This window comes from Colletotrichum karsti (assembly GCF_011947395.1).
Source record: "Colletotrichum karsti strain CkLH20 chromosome Unknown Scaffold17, whole genome shotgun sequence".
Classification (NCBI taxonomy): domain Eukaryota; kingdom Fungi; phylum Ascomycota; class Sordariomycetes; order Glomerellales; family Glomerellaceae; genus Colletotrichum; species Colletotrichum karsti.
Window position 1 is genome coordinate 715,642 of NW_024065917.1, and position 26,099 is coordinate 741,740.

At 51.4% G+C, this 26,099-nt stretch overlaps 6 protein-coding genes across 6 annotated transcripts; 3 read left to right on the top strand and 3 right to left on the bottom strand.

Moving 5' to 3' along the window:
• Positions 1-3,745: 3,745 nt before the first annotated feature.
• On the top strand, positions 3,746-10,897 carry CkaCkLH20_06017 (xanthine dehydrogenase; the record flags this gene model as incomplete). Its single annotated transcript, XM_038888734.1, has 13 exons — positions 3,746-4,173; positions 4,276-4,420; positions 4,490-5,918; positions 5,978-7,076; positions 7,134-7,961; positions 8,026-8,049; positions 8,103-8,323; positions 8,377-8,639; positions 9,489-9,881; positions 9,938-10,007; positions 10,067-10,084; positions 10,159-10,360; positions 10,420-10,897. 13 exons carry the CDS (start codon positions 3,746-3,748, stop codon positions 10,895-10,897), a joined length of 5,598 nt encoding a protein of 1,865 aa, XP_038746070.1.
• An 849-nt stretch (positions 10,898-11,746) lies between these two features.
• On the top strand, positions 11,747-12,725 carry CkaCkLH20_06018 (uncharacterized protein; the record flags this gene model as incomplete). The annotated part of the gene is made up of 6 exons (XM_038888735.1): positions 11,747-11,988; positions 12,046-12,101; positions 12,174-12,236; positions 12,288-12,365; positions 12,430-12,507; positions 12,565-12,725. 6 exons carry the CDS (start codon positions 11,747-11,749, stop codon positions 12,723-12,725), a joined length of 678 nt encoding a protein of 225 aa, XP_038746071.1.
• Positions 12,726-13,259: 534 nt separating this feature from the next.
• Positions 13,260-14,059, bottom strand: CkaCkLH20_06019 (uncharacterized protein; the record flags this gene model as incomplete). The annotated part of the gene is made up of 2 exons (XM_038888736.1): positions 13,260-13,659; positions 13,716-14,059. 2 exons carry the CDS (start codon positions 14,057-14,059, stop codon positions 13,260-13,262), a joined length of 744 nt encoding a protein of 247 aa, XP_038746072.1.
• A 2,397-nt stretch (positions 14,060-16,456) lies between these two features.
• Positions 16,457-17,659, bottom strand: CkaCkLH20_06020 (nuclear pore protein-like protein; the record flags this gene model as incomplete). Its single annotated transcript, XM_038888737.1, has 2 exons — positions 16,457-16,803; positions 16,954-17,659. 2 exons carry the CDS (start codon positions 17,657-17,659, stop codon positions 16,457-16,459), a joined length of 1,053 nt encoding a protein of 350 aa, XP_038746073.1.
• A 3,938-nt stretch (positions 17,660-21,597) lies between these two features.
• On the top strand, positions 21,598-23,232 carry CkaCkLH20_06021 (allergen; the record flags this gene model as incomplete). The annotated part of the gene is made up of 3 exons (XM_038888738.1): positions 21,598-21,803; positions 21,856-23,044; positions 23,098-23,232. The coding sequence occupies 3 exons, from the start codon at positions 21,598-21,600 to the stop codon at positions 23,230-23,232; spliced, it is 1,530 nt and encodes a 509-aa protein (XP_038746074.1).
• Positions 23,233-23,868: 636 nt separating this feature from the next.
• On the bottom strand, positions 23,869-24,528 carry CkaCkLH20_06022 (nuclear pore protein-like protein; the record flags this gene model as incomplete). The annotated part of the gene is made up of 1 exon (XM_038888739.1): positions 23,869-24,528. One exon carries the CDS (start codon positions 24,526-24,528, stop codon positions 23,869-23,871), a length of 660 nt encoding a protein of 219 aa, XP_038746075.1.
• Positions 24,529-26,099: the final 1,571 nt, after the last annotated feature.

The window sequence follows — 26,099 nt, forward strand, 5'->3', positions numbered from 1 at the left end:
AAGATTAAAGAACTGCAGTATCGTACATGTGCATGCATGAGACCTATTTGAGACCAGCATGAGACATGATTGAGCTTCTCGAGTGTGGTTCTACTCAGCCGCTCATGCACCCCGCATTCAGGTTGTATTCTATTGTGATAAGACCAACATCAAGTCTCGCCCACGGTTTCTATTAGAAAGTGGAGGCGAACGAGGCGATATGTAGCCATTCCATCCACCAAGATAACCACGGGAAGATAGTGCAACGCCGCGAAAGCATAGCCTTCCCCGCGTTCCGGCGTTCAATAGCGTGTTACCGGGGCTTGGTTATGCTTACTTCGGCGATATGAAGGATCTTGGCCTGTGCAGGAGATGCTTCCTCCCACTTTTGACACCCCACTCTTCATCTTCAACCCACCCATCAAAGTTTATCTACGATACCAAGAGATTCGCGATTACACAACATGATATCATGGTCTGTTGCTTGAATTCGCATGGCCTTCATTGGTGCCTAGGCATGGCTTTGGATGGGACTCATTGCGACTTTGACTAATAAGCGTCAACGTTAAGCATCGCGCAAGTTAGCATTGGACTACGCCGTTTGGCCAAGAATGTTATCCCCCGTTCTGAGTAGACGGACTGGTCCTGAGAGACATCCGTTGTCTGCATTCCCTTCCATGGTGAGATGTATGCCAAACCACACCTTTCCTTCAAATCGTCTCGTCTTCGACAACGTAATGAATGGTTCGGCTCCTTTGACTCCTGTCTTTGGATCAATGCAAACCATATGACACCGCTGACAAGGTCCAAGGACAGTAAATTTGCTTCCACCCATCTGGATTTCTGACCATCCGTCTTCTGAATAAGGTGTTGAATATCGGTTCGAGTCGATGACAATGTTGGCACGGAAGACGTCTGCATGGACCGGATGGCCACCTTTTGCTTCAATGTCATCATTCAACGCCTGAAGGCTAGATGTTGTGATGGCGAGTATTGGGCTTTCGTTAGAGAGTAGAAGCTTGTAGTCGTTCATGATACCGGGACCCCAGGATCCTGCGCAAGCCGACACCGGGAAACCGCCTGGCATTGAGTAATCATCGCGCACCTGAGCTTTTTGAAATGGACACTGGATAGACTTTCCGAATCTCCTTTTGCTTTTGATTTTCGTGGTGCTCGGCGAATGGCGAGCCAAGACACACGGCACTCCCAGCGCGTTTGAAAAGAAGTTGTTCACGTGGTGTGACGTGTATCTTTGTACGAAGACGTCTTCGGCGCAGACCTTCGAGACTGTCCACTGGAGCGAAATGTCGCTCGTTTTGGGATCATCTGCCAGAGGAACTGATATCGAATCGTATTGGCCAATCGGAGCGTAGCCGTTGAAGAAAACTTCGAGGGTTCCCTTTTCAAGGTCAATAGTGGGTTGAAGTAAGGCCATCTGAGGATATCGTTTCTGACTTAACGCTCGACCCGTACCGCAATGAACTAGACACCACTCTCTGTCCCACATCAGTCCCTCTGGCCGGACTTGCCATGGAGTATATTGTGGGACATGAAAACCCTGGCAGCTCTTGATCGGGTAGACGATGATATCCTTGATAAAGCCATTCGGTGTGCTCTGTTTGCATGAGATGCCTAATTGGCTCAATGCCGTAGGCGTCTTTGTCAAGTAGTACTCTTGGATAAAGCCGACGAACTTATCAACATCCGCCATGATGCTCATCGCACCAAGACTGACCCTGATGACTCCTGTGGGCTTGTCGTTTATGACATCGTTGTTGTCTCCGCACCGGAAACCTTGCGCGTAGTTCCTCTTGACTTCCCAGGATTCGAGGTCCAATGCCGCCGATATCCCGCCCGGATTGCAAACACCACCAGTCCGAAGATGGAAGCCCTGAAGACTTGCGAGCTTTTGAAACTCGCTCAACGTGATCCAAGAGCCTTCCTGTGTCTTCATGTTAAATGCGACCACAGGCCCTGGACCTAGACCATCTGGTTGTGTTGAGTCTTCGAAGTAGACCACACACACTGGGGCCCCGTTGCCATGTCGCAAGGCTTTCAGTCGTTGTCTCAAGCTGTGACTCAGATAAGAGGTATGCCTCGATACGTTTTCCATGTTGCCGAAAAGTCGTAAGTGTGTGCTCATAGCGATCTCTAACGCCATGATACTGTGAATAGGAAGGGTCCCATCCTCGAGTGCTTCGTGAGCACTGTGGCTCTTACGAGCATGCCATTCGTCGGGCCCACAAACGACCGAATCAACAGTCCCGCCACCGAAATACTTTCGTTGTAGCAGGACATCTGCACTCTGACGTTTGACAATGAGAGCCCCTAGGTCAGGAAAACCAAAAATCTTGTAAAAGCTGAGAACCGTGAAGTCCGGGGCGTGTTTCGGTACCGAGAGATCCAGGGGTGATGTTGAGACATAAGCAGCGGCGTCCAATAGAGTGAAAACCCGACCCTGCTGCTTCCAGTTGCTTGCAAGTCTCGGAAGGCGACACCACTTCAATGGAAGACGGTGACCATCCAAGTTCGACTGAGCTGGGTACGCAAACAACGCGGGCCTTCTTGCATCTACCCTACCGCTGCTGTTGAGACTGTCTAGCCAGTCTACCGTGGCCGCATCGTCTAGACAAACACTGGTTCGAGCCTCTTGTCTTACACCAACCAGACTTGTATGACTTGCTTGATGATATACGTAGTCGAAACCATCTGGTAAATCTCTGAAAGCCTCTGCCACAAGTTTAATTCCAGCTGTTGCATTGGCGACAAACACAACATCGAACTCGGCCGGATCCGCATTGAACATTTCGAGCACGCGCATGCGAGCATTTTCGATTCTGGACGTTGATAATTGGGAAGATGTCGATGTCGAATGTGGGTTTCCGATTAATAAGGTCGATATTTCCTCGGCAAATGTGGTCATCAGAGATTTTGCAGGCAATGTGATTCCGGCATGGTCGAGGTACACATTCTCTGAGAGTTTTCAGTAAGTCAGGGGAAACAAATTTTTCTTGAAGCAACTCACCTTTCAACATTGGGAACTCATCCTTTCTCATCGCCTCGATTCGGCTGTTGTAATCCGCGTGGTCTTCCATGTCTGGGCGTTTTGTGTGAAAAGCCGTCGTTCTCACCCAGTGTTGTCTCTTAGCAAATATTAAAGATTTAATTTCATTATTCTTTCTTCATTGCTGGGTTCCAGAATTCGGCCGGGGCCAATCTTTAAGCCTCCAGACCCTTGCCCTTAGCACAACGCCGAGAGCCTGCTTGAAGTTGGCCAACAAGAACCCTCGTTGTCCAAAACGCGGGGTTAACCTATGCGCTTGTCTTCTTGTTAGCAATACTTATTGTGAGGTAACTGGTTGCCACATACCTTGACATGACGATTAGCAGGAGTGGGGGGATGACTGGTAGTTCGAGGACCCTGGCATCTACACCCCACCCCCGAACTCCGATATATCAAGGGGTTTGTGTTTACTAATGACCTGGAACATTCCGAAAACTGCAACTTCAGGCTCATGGGACAACCCTTCAAAGTAGCAAAAGTGGGCTGGCGTATGGATTTGGTTCACGGAGGGAAACAATTTGGGTAGCAGCTGCGGGCATGCATCTACGTGTGGCGCGCCACGTTCACCGGCTCGGATTCAATTCTCCGCGCTGGCTAGCCTTCAAGATTAGATAGATAACTGTTTCTCGCGTACCCCGGTCTAAATATCACACATGCGATGCTTTCTGCTTCTGAACGACATTCCTCGCGATTACACCATTCATGATGGCAGCTCTGGAGCCCCTGCCTTCGCCGCCGCTGTCAGATGATGGCAACGATGTTTCACCAGAGAAAACCGTCGAGACCCTTTCCTCCTTGATCAAGTCTACCTACCAGACTTCGACGTTGAAGTTCTTCGTCAATGGGCGACCCGTGACTGTCAAGAACCCCAACCCGGACTGGGCTCTCCTCGACTGGATCCGAGCCCAGGATAATCTCAAGGGCACAAAACTAGGATGCGGCGAAGGAGGCTGCGGTGCCTGCACCGTCGTTCTTCAAGTTGCTGAACCAGACCGGCGGATCAAGCACATTGCCGTCAACGCCTGTCTCTATCCGTTGATCGGGGTTGATGGCAAAAGCCTTATTACTATTGAGGGGCTCGGTAATGTCAACCACCCACACCCCCTCCAAGAGAGAATCGCAAAGATGCAGTATGTCATTTTACCTCCAAATCTGGGTCACATATCCCTACAAGACGCATTATGAGATCCATGAAGAAAACTAGACATAGCAGGACATTCTAACGACCGTAGTGGTACGCAATGCGGTTTTTGCACCCCCGGAATTGTCATGAGCTTGTACGCTCTCATCAGAAACTCTTACCGAGACGGAAAGTTCTATCTAAGCCACTCCGACGTCGAGCTCCAGGGTCATCTTGATGGCAATCTTTGCAGATGTGTAAGTTTTCCGTTCTCTTTCTGAAGTGAGTTTATCGGGTGTCGAGAACTGTGACTAATCAATCACAAGACTGGGTACAAACCCATCTTTGAGGCAGCGCGAACGTTTGTCACCGAAGACCTCAAAGGCCTTCTCGCCAACAGCGGAGAACCCAAAGAAGAATCCGTGATCAGCCCGCCTCTATCTGAAGACGACGACGATAGCGTTTTGCGCTCTGCAAGCAAACCTGTTTCATGTGGTCGGCCGGGAGGGTGTTGTCGAGACACCCCAAACACTGCGGACATCAACGAAGTTGTTGCGAACCCAGAACCAAGTCCTCCTACTTCTGATGACGACGAAGATAACATCGTCTCGAATATTAGCAGCTCGGGATCCTGTGGTCGTCCGGGCGGCTGTTGTCGGGATGGGCCGAAACAAGGTGGCTGCAGTTCCGATACGACTGAGGAGCCGTCACCTAAGACCATGGAGACACCAATCTCAGCTCCAAGACCCAAAGATACCCCCATAAAATCCAACTCGCCAGACGAGATGGTCACCAAACAGATACTGGTGCCGTACGACCCAACAACAGAACCAATTTTCCCGCCTTCGCTTTGGAGATACGAACCCCAACCAATTTGCTACGGCGACGACCGAAGGCTTTGGTTCAGACCGACAACCCTCGACCAACTTATACAGATCAAGGCAGCCCACCCATCGGCGAAGATTGTAGGGGGTGCAAGTGAAACACAGATTGAGGTTCGCTTCAAGAAGCTAGCGTACCAGGTTTCCGTATTTGCGGCAGACATCGCCGAGCTCAACACATACAGGGACCCTGGCCTCCAGACCCAGGCGGAGCTGAGTTCTCTGCAGGAGGTTTGCATTCCAGGTAACCTGACATTGACCAAAGTCGAGGAGCTCTGCACCACTCTGTACCAGAAACTTGGCGCGAAAGCATTTGCTCTTGAGGCACTCCGGAAGCAGCTTCGCTACTTCGCAGGACGTCAAATTCGCAACGTCGCCAGTCTTGCCGGAAGCTTAGCCACCGCAAGTCCCATCTCAGACTCTGCTCCAGTGCTGCTGGCTGCTGGAGCCAAAGTCTCCGTCACGTCTCACTCCAAAGGATCTTTCGAAATCCCGCTCTCGTCCTGGTTCATTCGCTACCGGACTACTGCTCTCCCTGAAGATGGCGTCATCACTCAGATCATTGTGCCTCTGCCTCCAGAAGGTGCACGCGAAGTCACAAAAGCTTACAAACAAGCCAAGAGGAAGGATGATGATATCGCCATTGTTACAGCTGGTCTAAGGGTTCGACTTGATGAAGATGGTCTTGTTGAGGATGCCGCGTTCGCCTTTGGTGGCATGGCCCCGACCACCGTCATGGCCGACAAGGCACAGCATGCAATCCTTGGAAAGCGATGGGCCGAGGTCGCTACACTGGAAGCTGCAACGGATGCTCTCCTCGAGCAGTTCAACCTGGGCTACGGTGTTCCTGGTGGCATGGCCCAATATCGGAGAGGTACAGTTCATTTTCGGCTTGGGTCTCTTGCTTTCAATGTTGCTAATCAAGACATTCAGTTTTGACTATCTCCATGTTCTTCAGATATTGGCATGAGGTGATCCACGAATTAGGTCTTGCCAAGGTCAACGCGGACCTGATCCAAGAGATCCACCGAGGAATATCTTCGGGAGGCCGTGACAACTTCACTGCTTCCATGAAGAACAGGGGGACTCAAACAGTTGGCAGACCTATTCCCCACTTGTCAGCATTGAAACACTGCACTGGCGAAGCTGAGTATCTGGACGACATGCCGAAACAGCACAACGAGTTGTTCGCCGCGTTGGTGCTTGCAAAGAGAGCACACGCCGAGCTCGTCAGCGTTGACTACACGGCCGCGTTAGAGATGGCTGGAGTCGTGGGCTACATAGACAAGAATAGCCCGGCAAAAGGAACCAACATCTGGGGCGCGGTTGTGCATGATGAGCAGCTTTTCGCAGACGGCACCGTCACCTACTACGGCCAAGTCATTGCCTGCATCTACGCCGAGACCGCCCTTCAAGCTCGAGCAGCTGCCGATCGAGTGGAAGTCACTTACAACGACCTACCAGCAATTTTCACAATCGACGAAGCCATCAAGGCTAACAGCTTCTTCAAGCACGGCAAGCAGCTCAGGAAGGGTGATGCAGTTGACGGATCACTTGAGGAGGCGTGGAGCAAATGCGATCACATCATCGAAGGCACCACGAAGATGGGCGGCCAAGAGCACTTCTATCTGGAGACCAACGCAGCACTCGCAATTCCTCATATCGAAGATGGGTCCATGGAGGTTTACTGTTCCACGCAGAACCTCATGGAAAACCAAGTCTTCGTTGCGCAAGTCCTGGGACTTCCGATGAGTCGTGTCAACATGAGGGTTCGTCGTATGGGAGGAGCCTATGGAGGCAAGGAGAGTAGGAGCACGCCTATCGCCATGTATATTGCTCTTGCAGCGCGCAAGGCAAATCGACCCGTGCGCATGATGCTCAACCGTGACGAGGATATGGCTATAACTGGCCAGCGGCATCCGTTCCAGGCTCGTTGGAAAGCGGGCGTTGATTCACACGGCAAGATCCAAGTTCTTGACATGGACTTGTACAACAATGGAGGAGCTTCACTCGACATGAGTGGCGCCGTCATGTAAGAGCTCCCAGACCGATGACCAAACTCCTTACGACGCTGACATATAACTCACAGGGATCGTGCTTGTACACACGTCGACAACTGCTACTACATCCCACATGCATGGATTCGGGGGTGGGTGTGCAAGACCAACACCGTCAGCAACACTGCTTTCCGTGGATTCGGCGGTCCTCAAGGGATGTACATGTGCGAGAGCGTGATGTACAAGATCTCCGAAGCTCTTCACATCGACGTCGATGAGCTTCGCCGCCGGAACCTCTACGAAGTCGGCCAAAGGACGCCTTTCCTGCAAGAGATCACCGATGACTTTCATGTTCCAACCATGCTCGAGCAACTCACGGCGACTTCTGAGTACGAAAAACGGAAGGCTGCCATTCGAGAGTTCAACACCAAGAACCGTTGGAAGAAGCGAGGCATCGCCAAGATTCCCACCAAGTTCGGGCTCAGCTTCGCAACTGCCGTTCATTTGAACCAAGCCGGAGCTTACGTCAAGATTTACGAGGACGGGTCAGTCCTGCTGCATCACGGTGGCACCGAAATGGGCCAAGGCTTGTACACAAAGATGGCCCAAGTTGCGGCCGAGGAGTTGGGAGTCAGTGTGGACGAGGTTTTCAACAAGGACTCTCAGACTGACCAGGTTGCCAATGCGTCGCCAACTGCAGCATCCTCTGGAAGTGACCTAAACGGGCAAGCAGTCAAGAATGCCTGCGATCAACTTCGGGAGCGACTCGCGCCGTACCGAGAGAAATACGGTGCTGATGCCCCTATGTCACAGATCGCACACGCAGCCTACCAAGACAGAGTCAATCTGGCGGCAAATGGCTTTTGGAAGATGCCCAGGATTGGTTATGAATGGGGCAATTGGAAGGATCCGCTGCCCATGTAAGTCAAATGGTTCCAAGTCACCTCAGTTTGAGGGAAGCTTTCACTGACATCCGTCGCACAGGTACTATTATTGGACTCAGGGAGTGTAAGTAAAGCTTCAGCGTCCTCAGACATGCTCTCTTGCTGACGTCGAAATAGTGCAATCAGCGAAGTCGAACTCGACACGTTGACGGGAGACTCGACGGTTCTGAGAACCGATATCATGATGGACATTGGAAGATCCATCAACCCAGCCATCGACTATGGCCAAATTGAAGGGGCTTTCGTACAAGGGCAGGGCCTCTTCACAATGGAGGAGTCCTTGTGGACAAAGTCGGGCGAACTCTTCACCAAAGGCCCGGGAACGTACAAGATCCCAGGTGAGTTTCGACTTTGATGAGATCGTGAGACTAGCGTTTAACATCATTGCCAGGATTCTCAGACATCCCTCAGGAGTTCAACGTGTCGACGTTGCAGCATGATTCCGAGGGCAACCCGATCAGCTGGAGCAAGCTTCGTTCCATCCAGAGCAGCAAAGGAACAGGAGAACCTCCTCTATTCCTTGGCTGCTCGGTCTTCTTTGCTCTGAGAGAAGCTGTCAAGGCGGCCCGTGAAATGAACCACGTGAGGGAACCGCTGGTGCTCAATGCCCCCAGCACGGCTGAGAAGTTGAGGTTAGCTGTTGGAGATAACTTGGTACGTCGGGCTGCAGTGAAGGCCAAAGAGGGAGAGAAAGAATGGTTCATTCGTATTGAGTCATAATGAGGAATCAAACTTGCAACACACGATGTCTGCCGTGTTCCTTATTCTTGCGTAGTCCTCTCGCCGGCCCTAGCCAAAAGTCCTGACCTTCGATCAACGGCTCGGGGCTTTTGTGTCGGAAGTACAGCAACAATAATCCCCCAGTTTTCTACACTCAATTATGACCGCAAGTTCAGTTCCTGCTGATTCCCAAGGTGTTGCATGATATGAGCCTTTTTTGATTCTCCCGACAAGCGATCGTCACACCTTTTTCCGAGGTCCCGGGTTGGTTCTCCGAAGCCATGTTTGCAGCCGAGCCGCCAGTGCAATTGAGGCAGGTTGCTCGCCACTAAGCTGGGGCAACATGCAGTTCTGCTGCAAGGGATCTTGGTAGCGTGGACGTCTGGTTGATTGACTGGCTCTTTTTTACCCGGTAAATACTTTGGAACGTCCGAAAACCAAACACTTATCGGCTGACATCCAAGAGCGGATCAAACCCCGGTATTTGCCCAGGCTCTAAGCCAATCTCTGATTTTCCGTCAACCAACAGACCGAGCAGTAACCAATTGAATCAACGAACTTGTTGGAGATAATGCATTGGCAATTGCTGCGGTCGCAGCGATTTCCTCACATATGTATGGATCCTATCGCATCCAGCGAAGCCTATCATGTCACTATCTGGTCACTATTGCAGGGAGTCGAGTTGCCCCTCTTTCCTCCTCGCCTCCATGTCCTCTTTTTCTCAACTCCCATCCACAAATCTCCTGCTGCGCCCGTGCAACAAACATTTCTTTCCAACTTCAGTGTTGCATCGGAAACATGTCCAACAACGAAACCGAAACACCAGTGCCCGTTGCTCCGGTCCCCGCCAGCCCCATTGAGGCGGCTGATGAGCCGGCGGCCCCTAGCAACGAAACCGAAGCACCCGCACCCGCGCCCGCGCCCGCGCCCGCTGCTCAAATCCCTGCCGACGCCATTGAGGCTGCCGATGAACCGGCGGACCCGAGCGAGTTTGATCCTGTCGAATGGGACGCCAGGTCCTCTGATTCCGCTTCGTTGAGCTCCAGCGTGTACGCTCATGAATATGAGAACGGACGTCGCTACCATAGCTACCGCCATGGGCGGTACCCAATGCCTAACGACGAGGGAGAAAAGAGCAGAGAAGACATGAAGCATGCGTTGATGATGGAGCTGACTGTATGTTCCCGAAAACGGTAATCCGAATACTTCATTTGAAGTTAATGCGCGACTAGGATGGCAAACTCTTCTACTCTCCCATTGGAGATGATCCCAGAAAGATCATTGATATCGGGACTGGTACCGGTAAATCATGTGTCTCACCTGTTTTTGGTTGGAACGGTTACTGACGACGTTTTTGCCAGGAATTTGGGCGATTGAAGGTTAGTCGATACTTGGATTTTCCGTTACGGATGTCGAAATAGACGTTCTGACATTTCGCCACCTGGTGTCGCAGTCGCGGATCAGTTTCCAGGAGCAGATGTCTTGGCCTTTGATTTATCTCCAATGCAGCCATCCTGGGTCCCTCCTAACCTGAAGTTCCTTGTCGACGATGCCGAAGACGAGTGGCTGAACGGAGGCGACTTCGACCTGATCCACTTGCGAACCATGGCCACGGTCTTGAAGAAGACCGACAAAATCCTAAACGATGCTTATGAGTTAGACAATCCGAGTTATGGCTTTTTGTCTACAGTTTTCATACTAACTTGACGCATAGGAATTTGAAGCCCGGCGGCTGGGTAGAGTTCCAGGAACTCCATTTCCAAGTGCAGTGCGACGATGGAAGCATGGCCGAGGATGACAAGTACAAAGCATTTCACGACCTCCTGATAGACGCCTTCAACCTTTTCGGGATGAACATGCACAAGGCCCGGGATCTAAGACCTCACATTGAAGCTGCAGGCTTCAAGAACATCCACTGCGAAATCAAGAAAGTGCCGATTGGTATATGGGCAAAGGATAAGACTTTGCGGCTAATTGGGAAGTATATGCAGGGAGCTGTCCTCGGCGCGTTGCAGGCCTTTGAAAAGCCACTCATTGCGCATGGTCTGACCCCAGTGGAGGCGGCCGTGTGGACAGCCACGGCCAGAAAGGAGATGGACGACTTGAGTAAGCATCGTTACTTCAACTTCTACTTCTGGTACGCTCAGAAACCTTTGGACGCGCCAGAGCACAGTCCGGAGCCCGGTAACTGAGAGGCTGAAGCATGAAGGTCGGCACTGGGTCATGGCATGGCGTGGTGTACATCGGAGAAACCCTCTGTTGTGTGCCCCTCTTGAGGCTTGGTTGTAGGGAACAGTACTGTCCTCAGTCTATGTCTGACTATGGAAACAATCTGGACGAGGTAGCAATCAGCAACTCATACTTCAAGCTTCCAGGATCACGATCTAGATCTCGGTCATACCGTCGTACTCAATACGCATGGTCACAAGTACAATTCCCACCCCTCTTTGCAACGTAGCAACCCCTTTCGAAGCTCTCTTTAATTTGCAATAACTGGCGAAAAATGTATTAGGCGACAGTCAGTGAATCTCGCCCGGGAGAAGTTTCCCTTTTATGTCGCGGGAAGCAAGTGACAGTACGTAAAAGAGGCAGTGCCTGTGCGCAGAAAAGCGGATAATACTCCGGATCTTCTGCGCTTCAATGCCCCTGAGAACAGCGCTAAGACGCTTGTCCACCAATTGAATCGAAGTCATATATTACTCTCGCTGTTCCGGAGTAGCCCATCCTGGCACCATCGCACGACGGAGACTTTACCATGCAACTAATACGATCAAAAGCAATTTGTTGCGGAGCCTGGGGCTCCTGCCGAAGGGATAGCGAGGTTCAACTCTCAAAGTGCCGTTTGGGATATACGGTTTTCATCCAATGGAACAATCACAAGCTCGCTTGAGGTCCTTTTGTAAGATCACGGTTTATGATTGTGTTCATATAAGGTTATTCACCTAGCCTGCCTCTGGTCATTCTTCGTGTATCACAACAGCATTGTCCCATCACGTTCGTTTCATTCGTTTTTTTGTAAATATTCAACCAAGTCCGACACCATGAAGGGAGTACGCGCAGCCATCGGCGGTGCCCTTGCGGCGCTCATCAGCCAAGTCCAGGCAAACTCCGACATTGTCACTCTTTTCACCAATGGCGATGCTTACATCCAGGAAGCCAGCGCTACGCTTGTTCTCCCCAAGCTTCCTTCCTCTATCTCGGGCGATGTGGCCATCTGGAGTGCCATCATGATGGAGAACGAGGCGTCCTTCCTCCAGGGCGTGACCTCCAACTCACCCAGCGGGTATGTAACATTTAATTGCTCAATATTTGAGACGTGACGCTGACAAGTTTTACGTAGCTCGTACTGCGGTGATAGTGGAAAGAACTGGTGCAACTTTGCATACACTTTGGTCGGTGCGTGTTTCCAGATTATTGGCTTAGTAGCCTCCTTCATCGACCAGCGCTGACTCGTTTCTTTCATTCCAGGCTCCAACCCAACCGTCGGCGACGCTGTGACGGCCTCTCCCGGATCTGAGATCAAGACTCACTGTAAGCATGCCTACGTTTGTCTTTGTGTAATTTTACTAATAAATTTCACAGACAAGTTGAACCCGTCTACCCAGCTTTGGGACCAGAATGTCTACGTGGATGGCAAGCTTCTCTCAACGGTGTCTACCAGTACGTCTCGAGATAATCTCAAGTGATCAGCGATGGACCAATGGACTGACAAATATGTTTGCAGGCAAGGGACAGCACGGAAACATCTTCTACATCTCCATCGAGTGCGCTTCCGGCGGCTGCGCCCAGCACCCTGCCCACAGTATGTCCCCTTTACCCAATGGAGAAAACACCAGAGAGATGACTAACACAACGATAGGCTGGAAGGATGTCTCTGTTGTGCTCAGCAAGGCAGACCAGAGCTTCAAGCACAGCGGTAACTGGGACCATGGCGCGACCGGCGGAGCCATGTCGACCACCGATGGCGGCAAGACCTGGAACTTCGGCACCATCAACGTTCCGGCTCAGAAGGCTCAGTAAATAGGCGAGACTATACACTAGTCGTTCATTTTCATGTAGAAACTTTCAATGAACCTCATCATGCACACTATTAGATGTTGTGCTGTCTGATATTGTGAACATGAAATGGTATCGAATTTCTAACGCCACGGTCTCAACTCACCTTCAGCCATAACCTATGTCGATAACCGCATGTAAATCTTGGAAACTACATGCCAGTATATATAGAGATACGGTGATACGGCGCTCAGCTGAGCAAAGCATCATCAACTCGGCTCCGGAAACTGATGGCTTCGGTGATCTAGCAAGCGGTCGACCAATGGACTATGAGTCAACTCACCACGGAAACCAATACGGGAACACATCAACCAGGTAGATCATTCAGAACAACAAAGAAGTTGTATGTGAAAACCAACTAGGGTTTTGGTATTTGATTATATACGTCAAGCAACAATATTTACGTATGGAAGGTTTGTAAGGATGAGCCACACGGCGCTGAGCCGTTGACTTGACGTCCAACACGGTTGGAGCGCTCCATGATCATTTGCTGGACATTTACTGGACAGCGATGGAGATGGCGGAGGTCTTGAAGACGGCGTTGGTGCCGGAGAAGGGCTCAGTACCGGCCTGGAGGGAGGTGACGACGTTGGTGTTGGCAACACCCTGGCTGGAGACGAGGTAGTCGAAGAAGCCCTTGAGGTCGCCGTTGAAGCTGGCAATGTTGCTGGGGGCAACGAAGGAGAAGACGGTGGTGTCGCCGTTGGGGCCCTTGAAGAGGCTCCAGGTGGTGCCCGCAACCTTGGGGGAGGCGATCTTGCTACCCGTGCTGGAGATGGGGCCAGCGCCGCCGTAGGAGCCGAGCCAGATCATGATCTCGTACTTGTTGTTGGCACCAACGGAGGGGGCGAGCCAGAGGTCGTAAGCGACGTCGGCAACGAGGTTGGAGCCGGTGTAGCTGAGGGTTACGGTCAGAATCATGTATCAGATGGTATCGGGAACGGGGTGGCATACCTCCAGCTCCACTTGGAGGGGATGGACTTGATGGAAGACAGAGGCTTGTTGATCTTCTCAAGGGCAACGTTGGAGTAGGACTTGACCTGTCCCTGGCCACCGGCCCAGGTCCATGAGGTAGACCAAGAGACGGAGCTGCCGCTCAGGGAGGTGAAGGTGGTGCACTGCTTGCCGGAGGTGGCCTGGGCGGCACCCCAGTTGTTGTGGTAGACGGTGTAACCGCCGGTGGCGAGGGAGCCGAAAGAGTCGCACCAGGTGGTGGCACGCTTCTCGATGGTGGGCGTGGGGGAGGCCACGGCCGTGACAGCCAGGATGGCGGAGACGAGGTAGGAGGAGAGCTGCATCGTGAGTCGAAGGTCGAGAATGAGTGACGAAAACTGTAGCGAACGTGGAACGGAGCAAGAAAAGAACGTAGTTTGAAAGGAGTAAGACCAGGAACCAACAATGGGATGCCAAGATGCGTTTTTGGATGCGGGATCGCGGTAGTTGATATACTTACAACATGCCTACGACGTCAAGTCCCCACGACTTGTCTCTCTGGAAGACAACTCCCTCCAATTACGGCCTTGAATTCCGGAAGGATCGCTAGCGTCCGGGCAGAACGTGAGCATCTTTCGAGGCTGGACCTCGAGTCTACCGGGATGCCGGAGCTAAGCTTCGGTCGGAAAGCTTGTTGCGGGCTTAGCGGGTCGAAAACACTCAGGGGCGGTTTCACTTTAAAAGGACTCGGGATATCGACGCACAACGTGCCATCGCTCTGGGCTCTGGATGACTCCACCAATGGGGTAAGTGGGTTGGTTAATTTGCTCGTTACTTTGTTGTCAAATTGATTCCCAGGAAAATCTTTAGGGGGAACTCAAAGACATGCCAACCCAGCTTCGATGTGCCAAAAGTAGAAGGTTTACGAAGGTCGAAATTGAGCTTTGACTCGTGTTCAACCGATTTTGGACGGCATCAATAACGCCCCAATCATTATATTGGAAAGCCGAAATGGAAATCCGAATGATCATGGCGGAATATCGGTCTCGGTCTGGCTATCCGGTTCTTTACTTCGGGCCATTCCGTGGCTCAGTAACCGGTTCAACGGTCTACCGCGATCAACGCCAGGGGCTTTTCCGAAGATTGAATAGCTCCCTCTTTTGAGCCGGTGTTGCCGTGTTGTTCCCTGCCACGTCCGCCGGATTCCCCACCGTATAAATATATATGAGGCTAACCCCGTGTGCTGGATAGACCATTGTCACACGCACTGCTACTTTATGTCAAGCCGTCTGTGGCAAAGGCTTTGCTTTTCCATAGTATTAAGACAAGACTACTGAAAGACGTCTGCCTGGGAACTAGGAGTTGGACAACGTCATGATGATCAATTGTTAAAAGACCAACGTAAGAATGGGTGTGTTTCTTGGTCTTTGGGAACAGATCGAGAAGTCCTCGACGATTCGACTCGAAGCATCTCGGAATACGCGTGATCAGAACCAATTCCCTACGACTCGGCTCTGAGCCAGCCTGGCTCACCTCACCGGATATCCTTTCCGAAAATGCTCTTCTCCCTGTCTAAGTCATTTGCCCCTCGCGTCTCCCTTGCAGAAAGACACCGAATTCGATGCCGGTACTCGCGATGAATGCCGTGCCAAGAGGAGCCTAGCCAGCCCGCCGGCGTCCTCCCCAGATTACCGGGGTTCGCATCCCCCGCCGAGTATTTACGGTCCTCCAAGATCCGTTCTGGGGGGAATGCGATCGTACATGAAATGCCGCTTTATCAAGTGACTAAGGCCGAAATAGCCGCCAGCCGACTCTTCTCAATAGGGTCTCGTTTTCAGAATTGGAAGATGTGTCTTGCCGAGAAACAATCAAGCTGCTGCCGCTCGATGCCGGCACATCCGGAAACAAGTCTCGGCTTAAAGACGCCTACTGGTGGAGTTTTTGCCGCCCAGAAAGCTGGCGCGGCGGTGGGCATCCCATGGAGAAATAAAAGGGGCTTAGCGAAGGGGCGCCGGGTGGGCAGCGCTAAAGTGCCGTCCCGGCCGGCGGCCGAGATTGCCGTCCCGGAGAAAACAAAACAGGCCCGTCGAACTCACTGAATTATCCGTATTTGTTCTCAAGTCGAGACACACTGTGACTTTCCAATCACAGGTCTAGCACAACTCTGCAAAAAGTCTCAAGCTCGCATCTGGATTGCTGCTACTCCTCTACAAGAGCCAAGCGCTAACATAGACACAGCTAGGCAAAACATTAAAATGTTGGTTGACCGTGGCAGGGCTCGAACCTGCGACCTCCTGCGATCTAATCTTCGATGTGAAGCAGGAATCTTAACCAACTAGAACACACGGCCTGGCGTTGAAGTCGAAGCGACGACAAGCAGCTCAAGTGGCGGGGATTGTGGATATCGTGACAGCGTGACAGCGCGGTAAGCGAGAATAGCGCTGATTGGGTGCAGTTGAGTCCTCGGCAACTTCAACTTGGCTCTGAGCGACTCCTCGGTGTCAACTTACTTTAGTCGACTTAGGTTGAGATCTGCCACTGCCTCAAGGTTGAGTCTGACTTGGCTAGGGGGCAAATGAAGATACTACACATAGGCAGCGAGGGCGAACATGAGGGCATGGGATCGTTCAGTCAAACATAACTCCACTCTCACTTTGAACCAGAAGAACATCCGATGAACGAAGTATAATTCATGCTATGAAAACTTTTGTTGTCCGCGCTACCCAATGAGTGCACTTTTCGCCTTGTCGCTTCATCATGTTCTATCCCTCCGTCTCTCCAGTTGTTGTGGCTTCTAGTCCGGCCTTTCGTCGCTGTTCTCGCATTCGCTGGATGATACCCATGCTCAGTGAAGTGTCTAAGTCGTCGACTGTCTCCCTCATGGCCTCCGATATTCGCTCGGCGGGGTTGCACGAGGTATGCTTTTCGTAGCAAGAAACGTATGAAAGAACCCGCTTGACCGACTTCAACAAGTCTGTGATGCTCTCGTCTGACCTAATCTCCAACTCCGTTGCTTTAGACCCGCGGACATATATCATGCCTGCGAAGAGGCTCCCTAGGACAACGTAGTCGCACTTCTTATTCTTGGTTATTGGAATGTCGGATATTCCTGCACACATCCACTTCCCATCTATCAGTCTAGATATAAGACGGTTGATATGGGAGGGCAGATCCGATGCTAATTGGCTCCGCAACGATCGTATATGATCTAAGAGTGTGTGAGCTGAGTGAACGTTGCCGAGAAGACTGTAATTCTTACCAGCAATTATAGGCGATCCAAGCGCATCGTATAGGTATTCGTCTAGGCAGATCCCGTCGGCAGTTGTGATGTGTCCCTTCTCATCCACCACGCAAGTCATGGCGAGATCGGTGACCGTTCTCACGTAAAGCCTCTCATCCCCAAGGCCCCAAGCAATGCACGTCAGCATCGCAAGACTGTGCCCGTCTCTTGCAGCTTCCACGCTTTCAATGACTTCGTACCAGTGCCCGATCCATGGATGCAGAACTTGTTCCATTTCATACATGCTGACCAGACACAAGGAGCTGTAGATCTCTGAAAGCGATGGTTTTTTCGGCACCAAGTGAAACTTGGAGTGGATAATATTGAGGAGGATTGCCAACCCATCTGATTTCTCATACGGGCAGGCAAAGAGCGAGGGAGTCCAGTACCAATCATCGTCCGCCAGGTTGGTCTCCGCGGCGGTTTCGGCTAGCGTTCGTCTCCAGAAAGTCGATGCTCTCTTTAATGTGTTGGAGCAAACACGGAATGAGGGGCTCTCCGTGTCCCAGAATCTTGGATTGGACCCTACTCGTAGGATGAGATCTCCATATGGATCGACCTGAACTTCATTTCCGTCGTCGAAGGCGTCCTCGCTAGGCGTTTTCATCCACTCGCTGTCCATATCCGTGTCGTGTTCAGTCGCAATTGCGGCAGGGCGCAACACCAAGTTCGTCAGGCTGACCATTGTGTCGATTTCGGGGTTTGAGTGAACAAGTTACAAGAAAGAACTGTTATACAGAGAGGACTCCATCTGGGGGGTCGCAGGTCATGTAGGAAATGTCGTTCCGGACAAGCGCCGCTTAAGCGACCCCAAACCACCAGGATCACAGCTCGGGTGAAGGTCACGGGGTTTGGAGCACGACACATCTAGAGTTCTGAGTTGCGAACCTTACATCGATGCAGCTTTCCAAGGCAGTGCACCTGATGTGAGGAGAAACGCACGGAGGTGCCAGTTTTACGTAATGATACACGCTCAACCACAAACAGACAAAGCTGGTTGGACCGCGACACTTGGCATCTCGTACGAAGAAACACCCAGAGGCAAGGTTGTCAGTGTCGCTTCCAGCGATGGACCTCGTTGTGCCGCACGGAATAGCAGCTTTTCGCGGGGAACGACCCGGACCCGTTGGTCAGACGGGACGGTCCCGGGGGCTTGGCACTGCAGAGCGCGGGGCCTGGGCTCTGCGAGTCAAGTGGAGGAGTCCGAGCTGTGGCATAGCAATACGTCATTTGGCCAGCAGGTTTTGAAGGTTTCGTTTCGAAAGAGGTGTCGAGCCGGCATATGTCCATCTTTCTGAGAAACCAAAGCCAGGTGTCGATGCGGGTGTGCTGAGAACCAAAGTGTCCCCTTGTGCGAGATGGAGTCCTTTAGACAGCGAGAATGAGAAGTCTTGGCCAATGGGGTCAGAGGGTGCTCTTTTAACTAGCTGTCAATCGAACCTTAGAGCGAGTCGGCAACTTTGATTTGGAAAATACTAACGTGATACTGCTGGTGCTCAGATAGGACTGGAAAAGCTTTGCTGTCAAGAGTTATGTTCGTCTCATCATCTCTTCTACACACAGGTATGAACTCCCAAGAAATTGTAGCGCCCTCCACCGCGAGTTTCAGGTACTGACAATCGCGCTACTGCTGCTGAACATCCAATCGCACAAGAACTGAAGAAGGTCTGTCAGGAATATCAAAACTGCGGTATGCAGGAGGCTCCATGGATGTCCTACATTGACTGCTGCTTGCTGGAAATGAGCTTGCAATTGAGATCGCGGTCAGTGGCCTTTTATGCTCTTCCCTGAGGATCGTCCGGCTGCGCACGATGCCAAGACACAACACCTACCAAGAGCTCCGCATGCCGACGGCACCGACTGCTACACGTGTATGTTCATTTGACTTTTCGTTAAACACTCCGACGGCAAATAAAATCAATCCGGCTCGTCCGTTGCTATTTCGAACATTCTGATCTGCAATTCGGATCCTCCGGGAATCCTCAGAGCCCAGATAGGCATTCAATCTCGAAGCCAAGACATTGCCAGCCTCAAATTCTGAACCTCTGTTACATGGAATGAGAAATCACTGGGATGTTTCGATCGAACTTCTAGGCTTGGAATAATCATTCGGTTCGGTGCTAACTCAACAGGACGACCAACTCCATCAATGTGGTCGCTCACCCACCATACAACTGATCTAGGATTCCCAGGCTATTAGAAATACTGCATAGACGATATTGCAGTTATGGTTGTACTTCTCGGAATCAAGTATACTAGAATCGAGATGCACACTCAGTTGACGGATCAAAGGTGGCTGCATGTGATTTATCTTGCATGCGAAGGGTAACTACACGCTTCTGCCACAAGAAACACACACCTACTCTAGCCATGATTGCGGAAGTTTGACTTACGCTGACCGCTCGGTGGGACGATGAGGCAGATATTCCGTACATGCTCTCTCCACAATCAACCATCTCAAGATGGGGCTGAGCAATAGTCCAGCGTCGAAGGATTTCGCAGCGCCGATCGATCCTACCAGGCAGTAAAGACAAGTATCATGACTAGTATCCCGAGAATCAAGTCAAAGTCTATAAGAGCTCTAATATTAAAGTCTTCAAACATGAAGTAGAAAAAAACTATTTGCTTAATAGCTTTTATTTGTGTCACAATCCCAACACTACGCCAGCTATCACCAAAACTCCAACATGCGTTTCGATTATATCACTCTTTTCTTCATGGCTGCATCCACCGCCGTAGCCGCTGCAGTATCTCACCCGGGAACTGAGGTCTTGCAGGAGAGGCAGACCGACTGCTGCACAGAGGATTACATCGGCAACAACTACGGCTGTAGTAGCCCAAACGCTGGGGAAAACTATTGCCAACTCAGGGGAGTTGCTGGGAACTATCCGGTATGACCAACTCAGCTTGGGATACTTTCTGGTTTCTAACTGTGTTTCAGAGGTGCATTTCATTCAACAGTGGCGGCTTGACATCGGCCCGGTGCTGTGCTGCTTGCAGTGCACGCTGTCCATGCTAAGAAGTCATGCACATACTCAGAAGTAGAGAAGACTGAGCCAAACACCTACATATTGTCAGAGAAGAAGGAGATTCGGGGTTAGCACACCGGCGTCAAGCTCTGATGATTCTTTTTGAAATTGACCAGTCCGGTTCTACTACTTTATTTCCTACCATATATGACACGAATCTCAATCACCATACTTTCAAAGCGCAGGTGAAGTTGTGTGGTAAACTTATATTTTTATATCCTGCTCCGGAGATATGTTGGAGACCACAGCCTCAAGATAATTTCAAGTCCATCTCAAATGAAAAGCCTCTCTGGCTTCTACCGGCGGGGGGGAACGACGTCGCATACAGTCGCATGCGCCAAATCCCCAACCTCCTCCGTAGACTTAACGTCGCCGATGCACGCTCGCAAATTTCAAACCCTTTTTGGTCGATCGGTAGCGTCATCCATAGAGGCGTGCAGGACAATCTTTGGGCTCAACATGAATCGGAGTCGAAGGGGTTGATCACTGCTCAGCTTCATGCAGCACGCGATCTCCGTCAGCCATGTTGCGTACCGGATCTGGGTGATCCACCCTGTGACACAACGGCCCGGCAGCAGCCCCGCACAACTCCGACCCCGCCGGAGGAATTGTCCCGGTCCCGCCGAACGCGACGGTATTCTTTCGGTATGCCTTGTCGATCACATGTACACGTATTCTGATGATCAAGCCATGGAATGCCAAGCATTGCTACGTTGAAGCTTAGGGAATCATTCCCTAACCTTTTGAGTTGATGATGCTGGCGTCAACACACATATGCCGACCTAGCTTAGGGTCTGTATGTGGATGAGTAAACCACAACTGCAGCTGAAAGCTAATGCCAGTGCTCTGTTGATTTTCAATGCCCAAGTTCTCCTTGTGACCATCGCGTATTGATCGGTAGGCTAATCTCCATTTCCGATCTGAGTTTATTTCGTGATGACGACTTACATTCGAGGCTATCTACCTTTAGCGCCGGTCTAGTCGCGACCAGCTGTCAAAGCCACTGCATTGGGATTCCTTAAATCAAATAACAAGCACTTTGCTCCGAGCGGATCCAGCGGGTCGGAATGATTCAATACGCTAGAGGCTCAACTAGCAAGCCTGCTAGTCCGACTACAGCTAACCAGCCCCCGCCGATGAACGCCATGCCAAGAGCGTCCAGCTTCTTTTCTGCTCAAATTCGTCAGTGGCAGAATTAGAGCTTCGGAACAGGAGAACCCAGCTGAATCTCTCGCTGCTTAGTCCCCTTGGTCCAGGCTGGAGCGCTCGATTCAGTGGATTTTCTGCCCTGTCAAGATCAGCAATGACGTTCTGCATCGCAGCCGTTGGAATTCAGTTCATTGGAAAACGTGTCGTATCTAGCGAGTTTCGGGTAAGGGTCACTTACACATGGGGCTGGAACATGACGTTGAGAGAGGCATGACGTGGGTGTACCGAAGAGGCGTCGCGGCCTCAAGTGTTTAGGCTTAGATCTTGCAAAACTTATATATCGGCTTATTATCACCTCCATAACTTGCTACTCTTCATCTTCAACACAACAAACCCAATACAACAGCAAATCAACCCCAAACCCAATAACTTAACACTATCAATCATGGAGAAGGCAAAGCAGGCAGTCAACGACTTCGTGTCTGGCGACGGACACCACAAGACCACCATCACCCAAGATGCCAACCAGGCTGTCACCACCGAGCAGGTGCGCCCTCACCAGCACGAGAACGTGACGACTGCCGTCGACAGAGAGGTTCACCAAGATCATCATCACACCACGGTTCAGCCTATCCAGCACAAGGAGACTCTGTAAGTATCATGGTTATCATGTTGTCATGTACATGTACTAATAATTCCATAGTCCTGAGAAGCACCACCACAATGTGCTCCCTACTGAGCACAAAGAGTTCCACCATGGCAATGAGTCCGAGACTAGGGATACACTCAACCGTGAACACGCGAAGTTCAAGAACACTTCGACCACTCACGAAACAACTCACACATCCACCACTGCCCCTGCCGTGACCGGCGAGCGCGTGCACCACCACGTGCACGAGCACATCCAACCCGTTATTCATAAGGATACGATCCAGCCTCACATTGTGCATACTACAGTCCCCATTCACGAGACTCACCATGCCAAGGCTATTCACCACGGCACAACCACACTCCCCGTCAAGACGCTTGAGGAGTTCAACAGGGACAAGCACCACCTTACTGGTACCAACAAGCTCACTGAGTACGACGGGTGCCCCGACAAGCACGACAAGCACTATGAGAGCACCGAGCACAGCGCTCTTCCTGGACACAACAACGGTCACCACGGCAAGCATCACCTCGGTCACCATGATCACCAAAACGGCGGAAAGACGGCTGCCGCCGGAGCCGCCGGAGCCGCTGCGGGCGGTGCAGCCGTTGCCGCTCACAACCACCACAACAATGAAACCAGAAACGCTCAGACGACCGGCGGCTTGAACAACCACGGCGTTGGCGCTCACGAGGGCCATCACGGCCACCACAACACCACCGCTGCCACTGGAGGTGCTGCGGTGGCCGGCGGATCTGCAGCCGCCACTGACAAGAACCACTACGTCGATCGGGATGGTCATTCTCACGGCCTTGGCAGTCACCCTGTTGATAGTCGTGAGGGTCACCACGGACACAACAAGTCTACCGCCGCTGCTGGAGCTGCTGCGGCCGGTGGTGCTGCTGTTGCCGCTCATAAGCATCACAACAATGAGCAGCACGGCACTGCTAACACTACTCACGGAGTTAACAGTACTTCTCTGCCCAACCGCGGTGTTGGCAGCCAGGGAATTGACAACCACCACACTTCTGGTACCACCACATCAGGACAGACTGCCAACACCGTCGGCAGCAACGGCTTGACAAACAGTACTTCTACCCACAACCAGTCGACGGGCAAGAACGATTCTATTAGCACCAAGCAAGGAATTTTGCACGGTACATCTCCTACCTCGAGCACTCACAACTACACTACATCTGGAAACAACGATGTTGCCAGAAACGGTTCCGTAACCAAGTCTGAGGTAAGCAGTACTCATAAATTCTCTCAGTTTGCAAGCAGTTAACATTGAATCAGCCTCTCGCGCACTCCTCTACTACCGATCACCACGATGGTAGTGCCGATTCTACAGGAAAGAAGGTTTCGCTTGTTGACAAGTTGAACCCCTTCAAGGATGCTGATGGCGATGGTCACCGTGGTATTATGTCTTAAATCTAATCCACAGTATGGCTCGGGATATGTATTGCGTATGCATTTTTAGGAATGATTAGCTAGTTCTCATGATCTATGGTACAAATGCGGCTTAATATACATGGCAATTATCATCAACCCTCATTCGCTGGTCCTTATTGGCGTATCAGTGCCCGGTCTCTCGAGTCCCAGGTCCTCTCGTCTTTTGTTCATCTTTTCCACGCTTGATTTATTCAGCTTAATCGTACGCGCCCTCATCATCTTGCCTAGCGCCGATACAATCTTTCCGCCAGGGTTGCATTTCAAATGTCCTTCGTAAGTTGATATTTTGTCGGCTATGCCGCGTATGCTCGCTGACAGCTTCGCGGCACTCTCTCCATCTTCTCCTGTCAAGTCAAGACTGACTGAGCCTCTCTCGTTGGCCATGCCCCGCAGCAGGCTGCCTAAAATGATGTCGTTGCAATTGGATTTCACTTCGAGGTTACTGGTTTTCGAGATGCAGCAACCTGGGCCGTCGGTAAGCTCCCTGATGACGGAGTTGAGATGTAGTGGTAGAGCCTTTGAAGTTTCTTGCTGATGTTTACGCATGTAACCTGGTGAGAGTGAGATTTAGTCGTCTGGCTCGTGTGGGTTAGCACTCATGTTTGGGTGTCTTGACTAACCAAGTAGGCCAGGCGGTCCGATGGGATCGAAATCATCCAGCAGAACTCCATCGGCGGTAGTCATTCGTCCTTCCTTATCAACTGAGCAGTTCAGGACCAGCTCCTTCATCATCTTCCGCTGCAACTCGATCTGACCCAGCTCCCACGCAATATAAGCCAGCGTAGCCATCTCCTTCCCATCAGTCGTTTCCGAAAAGCTCTCCGCAACTTCTAGCCACGCCGCGGCCCACGGCTTAAGAGCCATGATCATGTCGTACTTGTTGGCCAACCGGAACACCTCGTAAAGCTCTTTCAAATTTGGCTTATGCGGCACCAGAGGGAAGTTTGCGTGCACGATGTGCAACAAGATTCCCAAAGCCACCGGATTGTCCTCCGGTAAACTGACTTCCCAGACACCAAAGGCCGGTTTCGATTCCTTGAACGGCCCGAAGAGCATCTTCTTCCAGACCTGACTGGACCTCCTCAAGGCGCTGGCGCAGACTCGGAAAGACCTTTCGGCCTCCCCAGTCTGTGAGCCGGCGCGGAGAATGAGGTCTCCATCGGGGTCGACTTGCACTTCCTCATCGGGCGAGGTGACGACGGCTTTTATTGAATGAGCAGGCGGATCTGCGTTGGTATTTGGAAGATCTCGAATCACCAAGACATTGGTATCCATGATAGGTAATTGATGTGTTCAGTCGGGTTCGATATGGTGAGAATTGTCCGCCATGAGCGTTTCGTACGTCATCGTCTTGAAATAGAGGAGTTGTGGTGTCGCACTGCACAGGCCTTAGGCATTGACTCGAAAAAGTTGGCAAAGTTGGAAGCTTAAGAGTCAGAATAACTTCAAGGATCCAGGGACCATCCTCGTGGGTCGTATTACACTTACATAAGCAATCTATCTCTGTCAGGTCTTGAAGTTGGCGTAAACGTTGAACTCTCCATCGAAACATAGTATTGAGGCATCAAAATCGGGAGATCACTGAGTGACTGTGATGTCGTCTCTCCCAACGCTATCGTCTGAAGACTTTGCAGGTTACTCCAACTACCACATCGAGACAACTCACCAGGCAACACCACAACCAATCCACCCATGCAGACGATCACTAGAATTCGGACGAAATGAAAGTGTTAGCTATTCATTGAGCTACGGTCCTTTTCCACTTTTAGCGAATGACATTTGACTGTCATACATGTGCCTTCGTTCATTTGAGCCGTCAGTATCATCTGAGAACTGCGTCAGATCACGTCTTCAACGGTGACTCTGCACCTTTGGCTACAATTTGCACCGATTGAAGTTATTGTGCCTGTTTATATTTTTGGTATTCTCTTCTTCTTTGTTTCCAAGGGCATATAAGCGTGAAATGGCCTGTTAAAGACACTAATAGAGCCGTCGATGTGTGCACGTCCTCGAGAAGATACGATACGACCAAGCCACCGACATGATCATTTTTTCAGGATATAAACCGCAATTGAGGGAGGCACAATGCCACTTAAGAGATACATAAAGGGAATGCTAGGATACGGGATCCGGTGAGGCTGCTCAGAAACCCCGCTTCAAGCGACCGACCGAATCTGGGGTTGATCCATCCTGACTCCATCGACCCTCATCGACCGGAGGGAAGCTCAACTTCACCTCTCGAATACGGAGTGATATTCACGAGACAGGGCACAACAAGCACAATGAGATCCGTCAGACCAAGACGACAGATTCCAGAGCCGGAAGCTGGTACCCGGCCGAAAGCGCCATCGTGCCGAAGAATAACAATTAATCAGCACGCCAACATCGGCCCGGCCCTATCTCGATTGGCACAAATCCTGCGACATGTCGTGACAGACGGGAGTGGAGCGCGGGGGTCCAGAATGCCTGCGCATTCATTCATCATTCAGCCGGCGTCAAAGTCCCTCATCATCGCCGTATGAGCGGAAATCGTGACCGGGAATACTCTCGGCAACCCCAAGCGCGAGCCCTCCCATCCGCCGAACCAATCCCCAGGAATCAAACCAGAAAACCCACATCGCTGATAATCTCTGCGGCCAATTAAGCGCTCTCTGAAGGTTCGGCGCGGAGGTTACAAATGAATGGGCTCTGGTTATCACTAAACCTTGGGCAGCCAACGGGGGTTGGTTGAATGGCGATGCAGCCATCTTGGAGAAGAATCACGCAATGCGGGACTGCGAGAGCACGTAATACCCCGACTCCACGAGCGCAACCCAAGCCCGATCGACGGTGTGTCTCCGAACCGG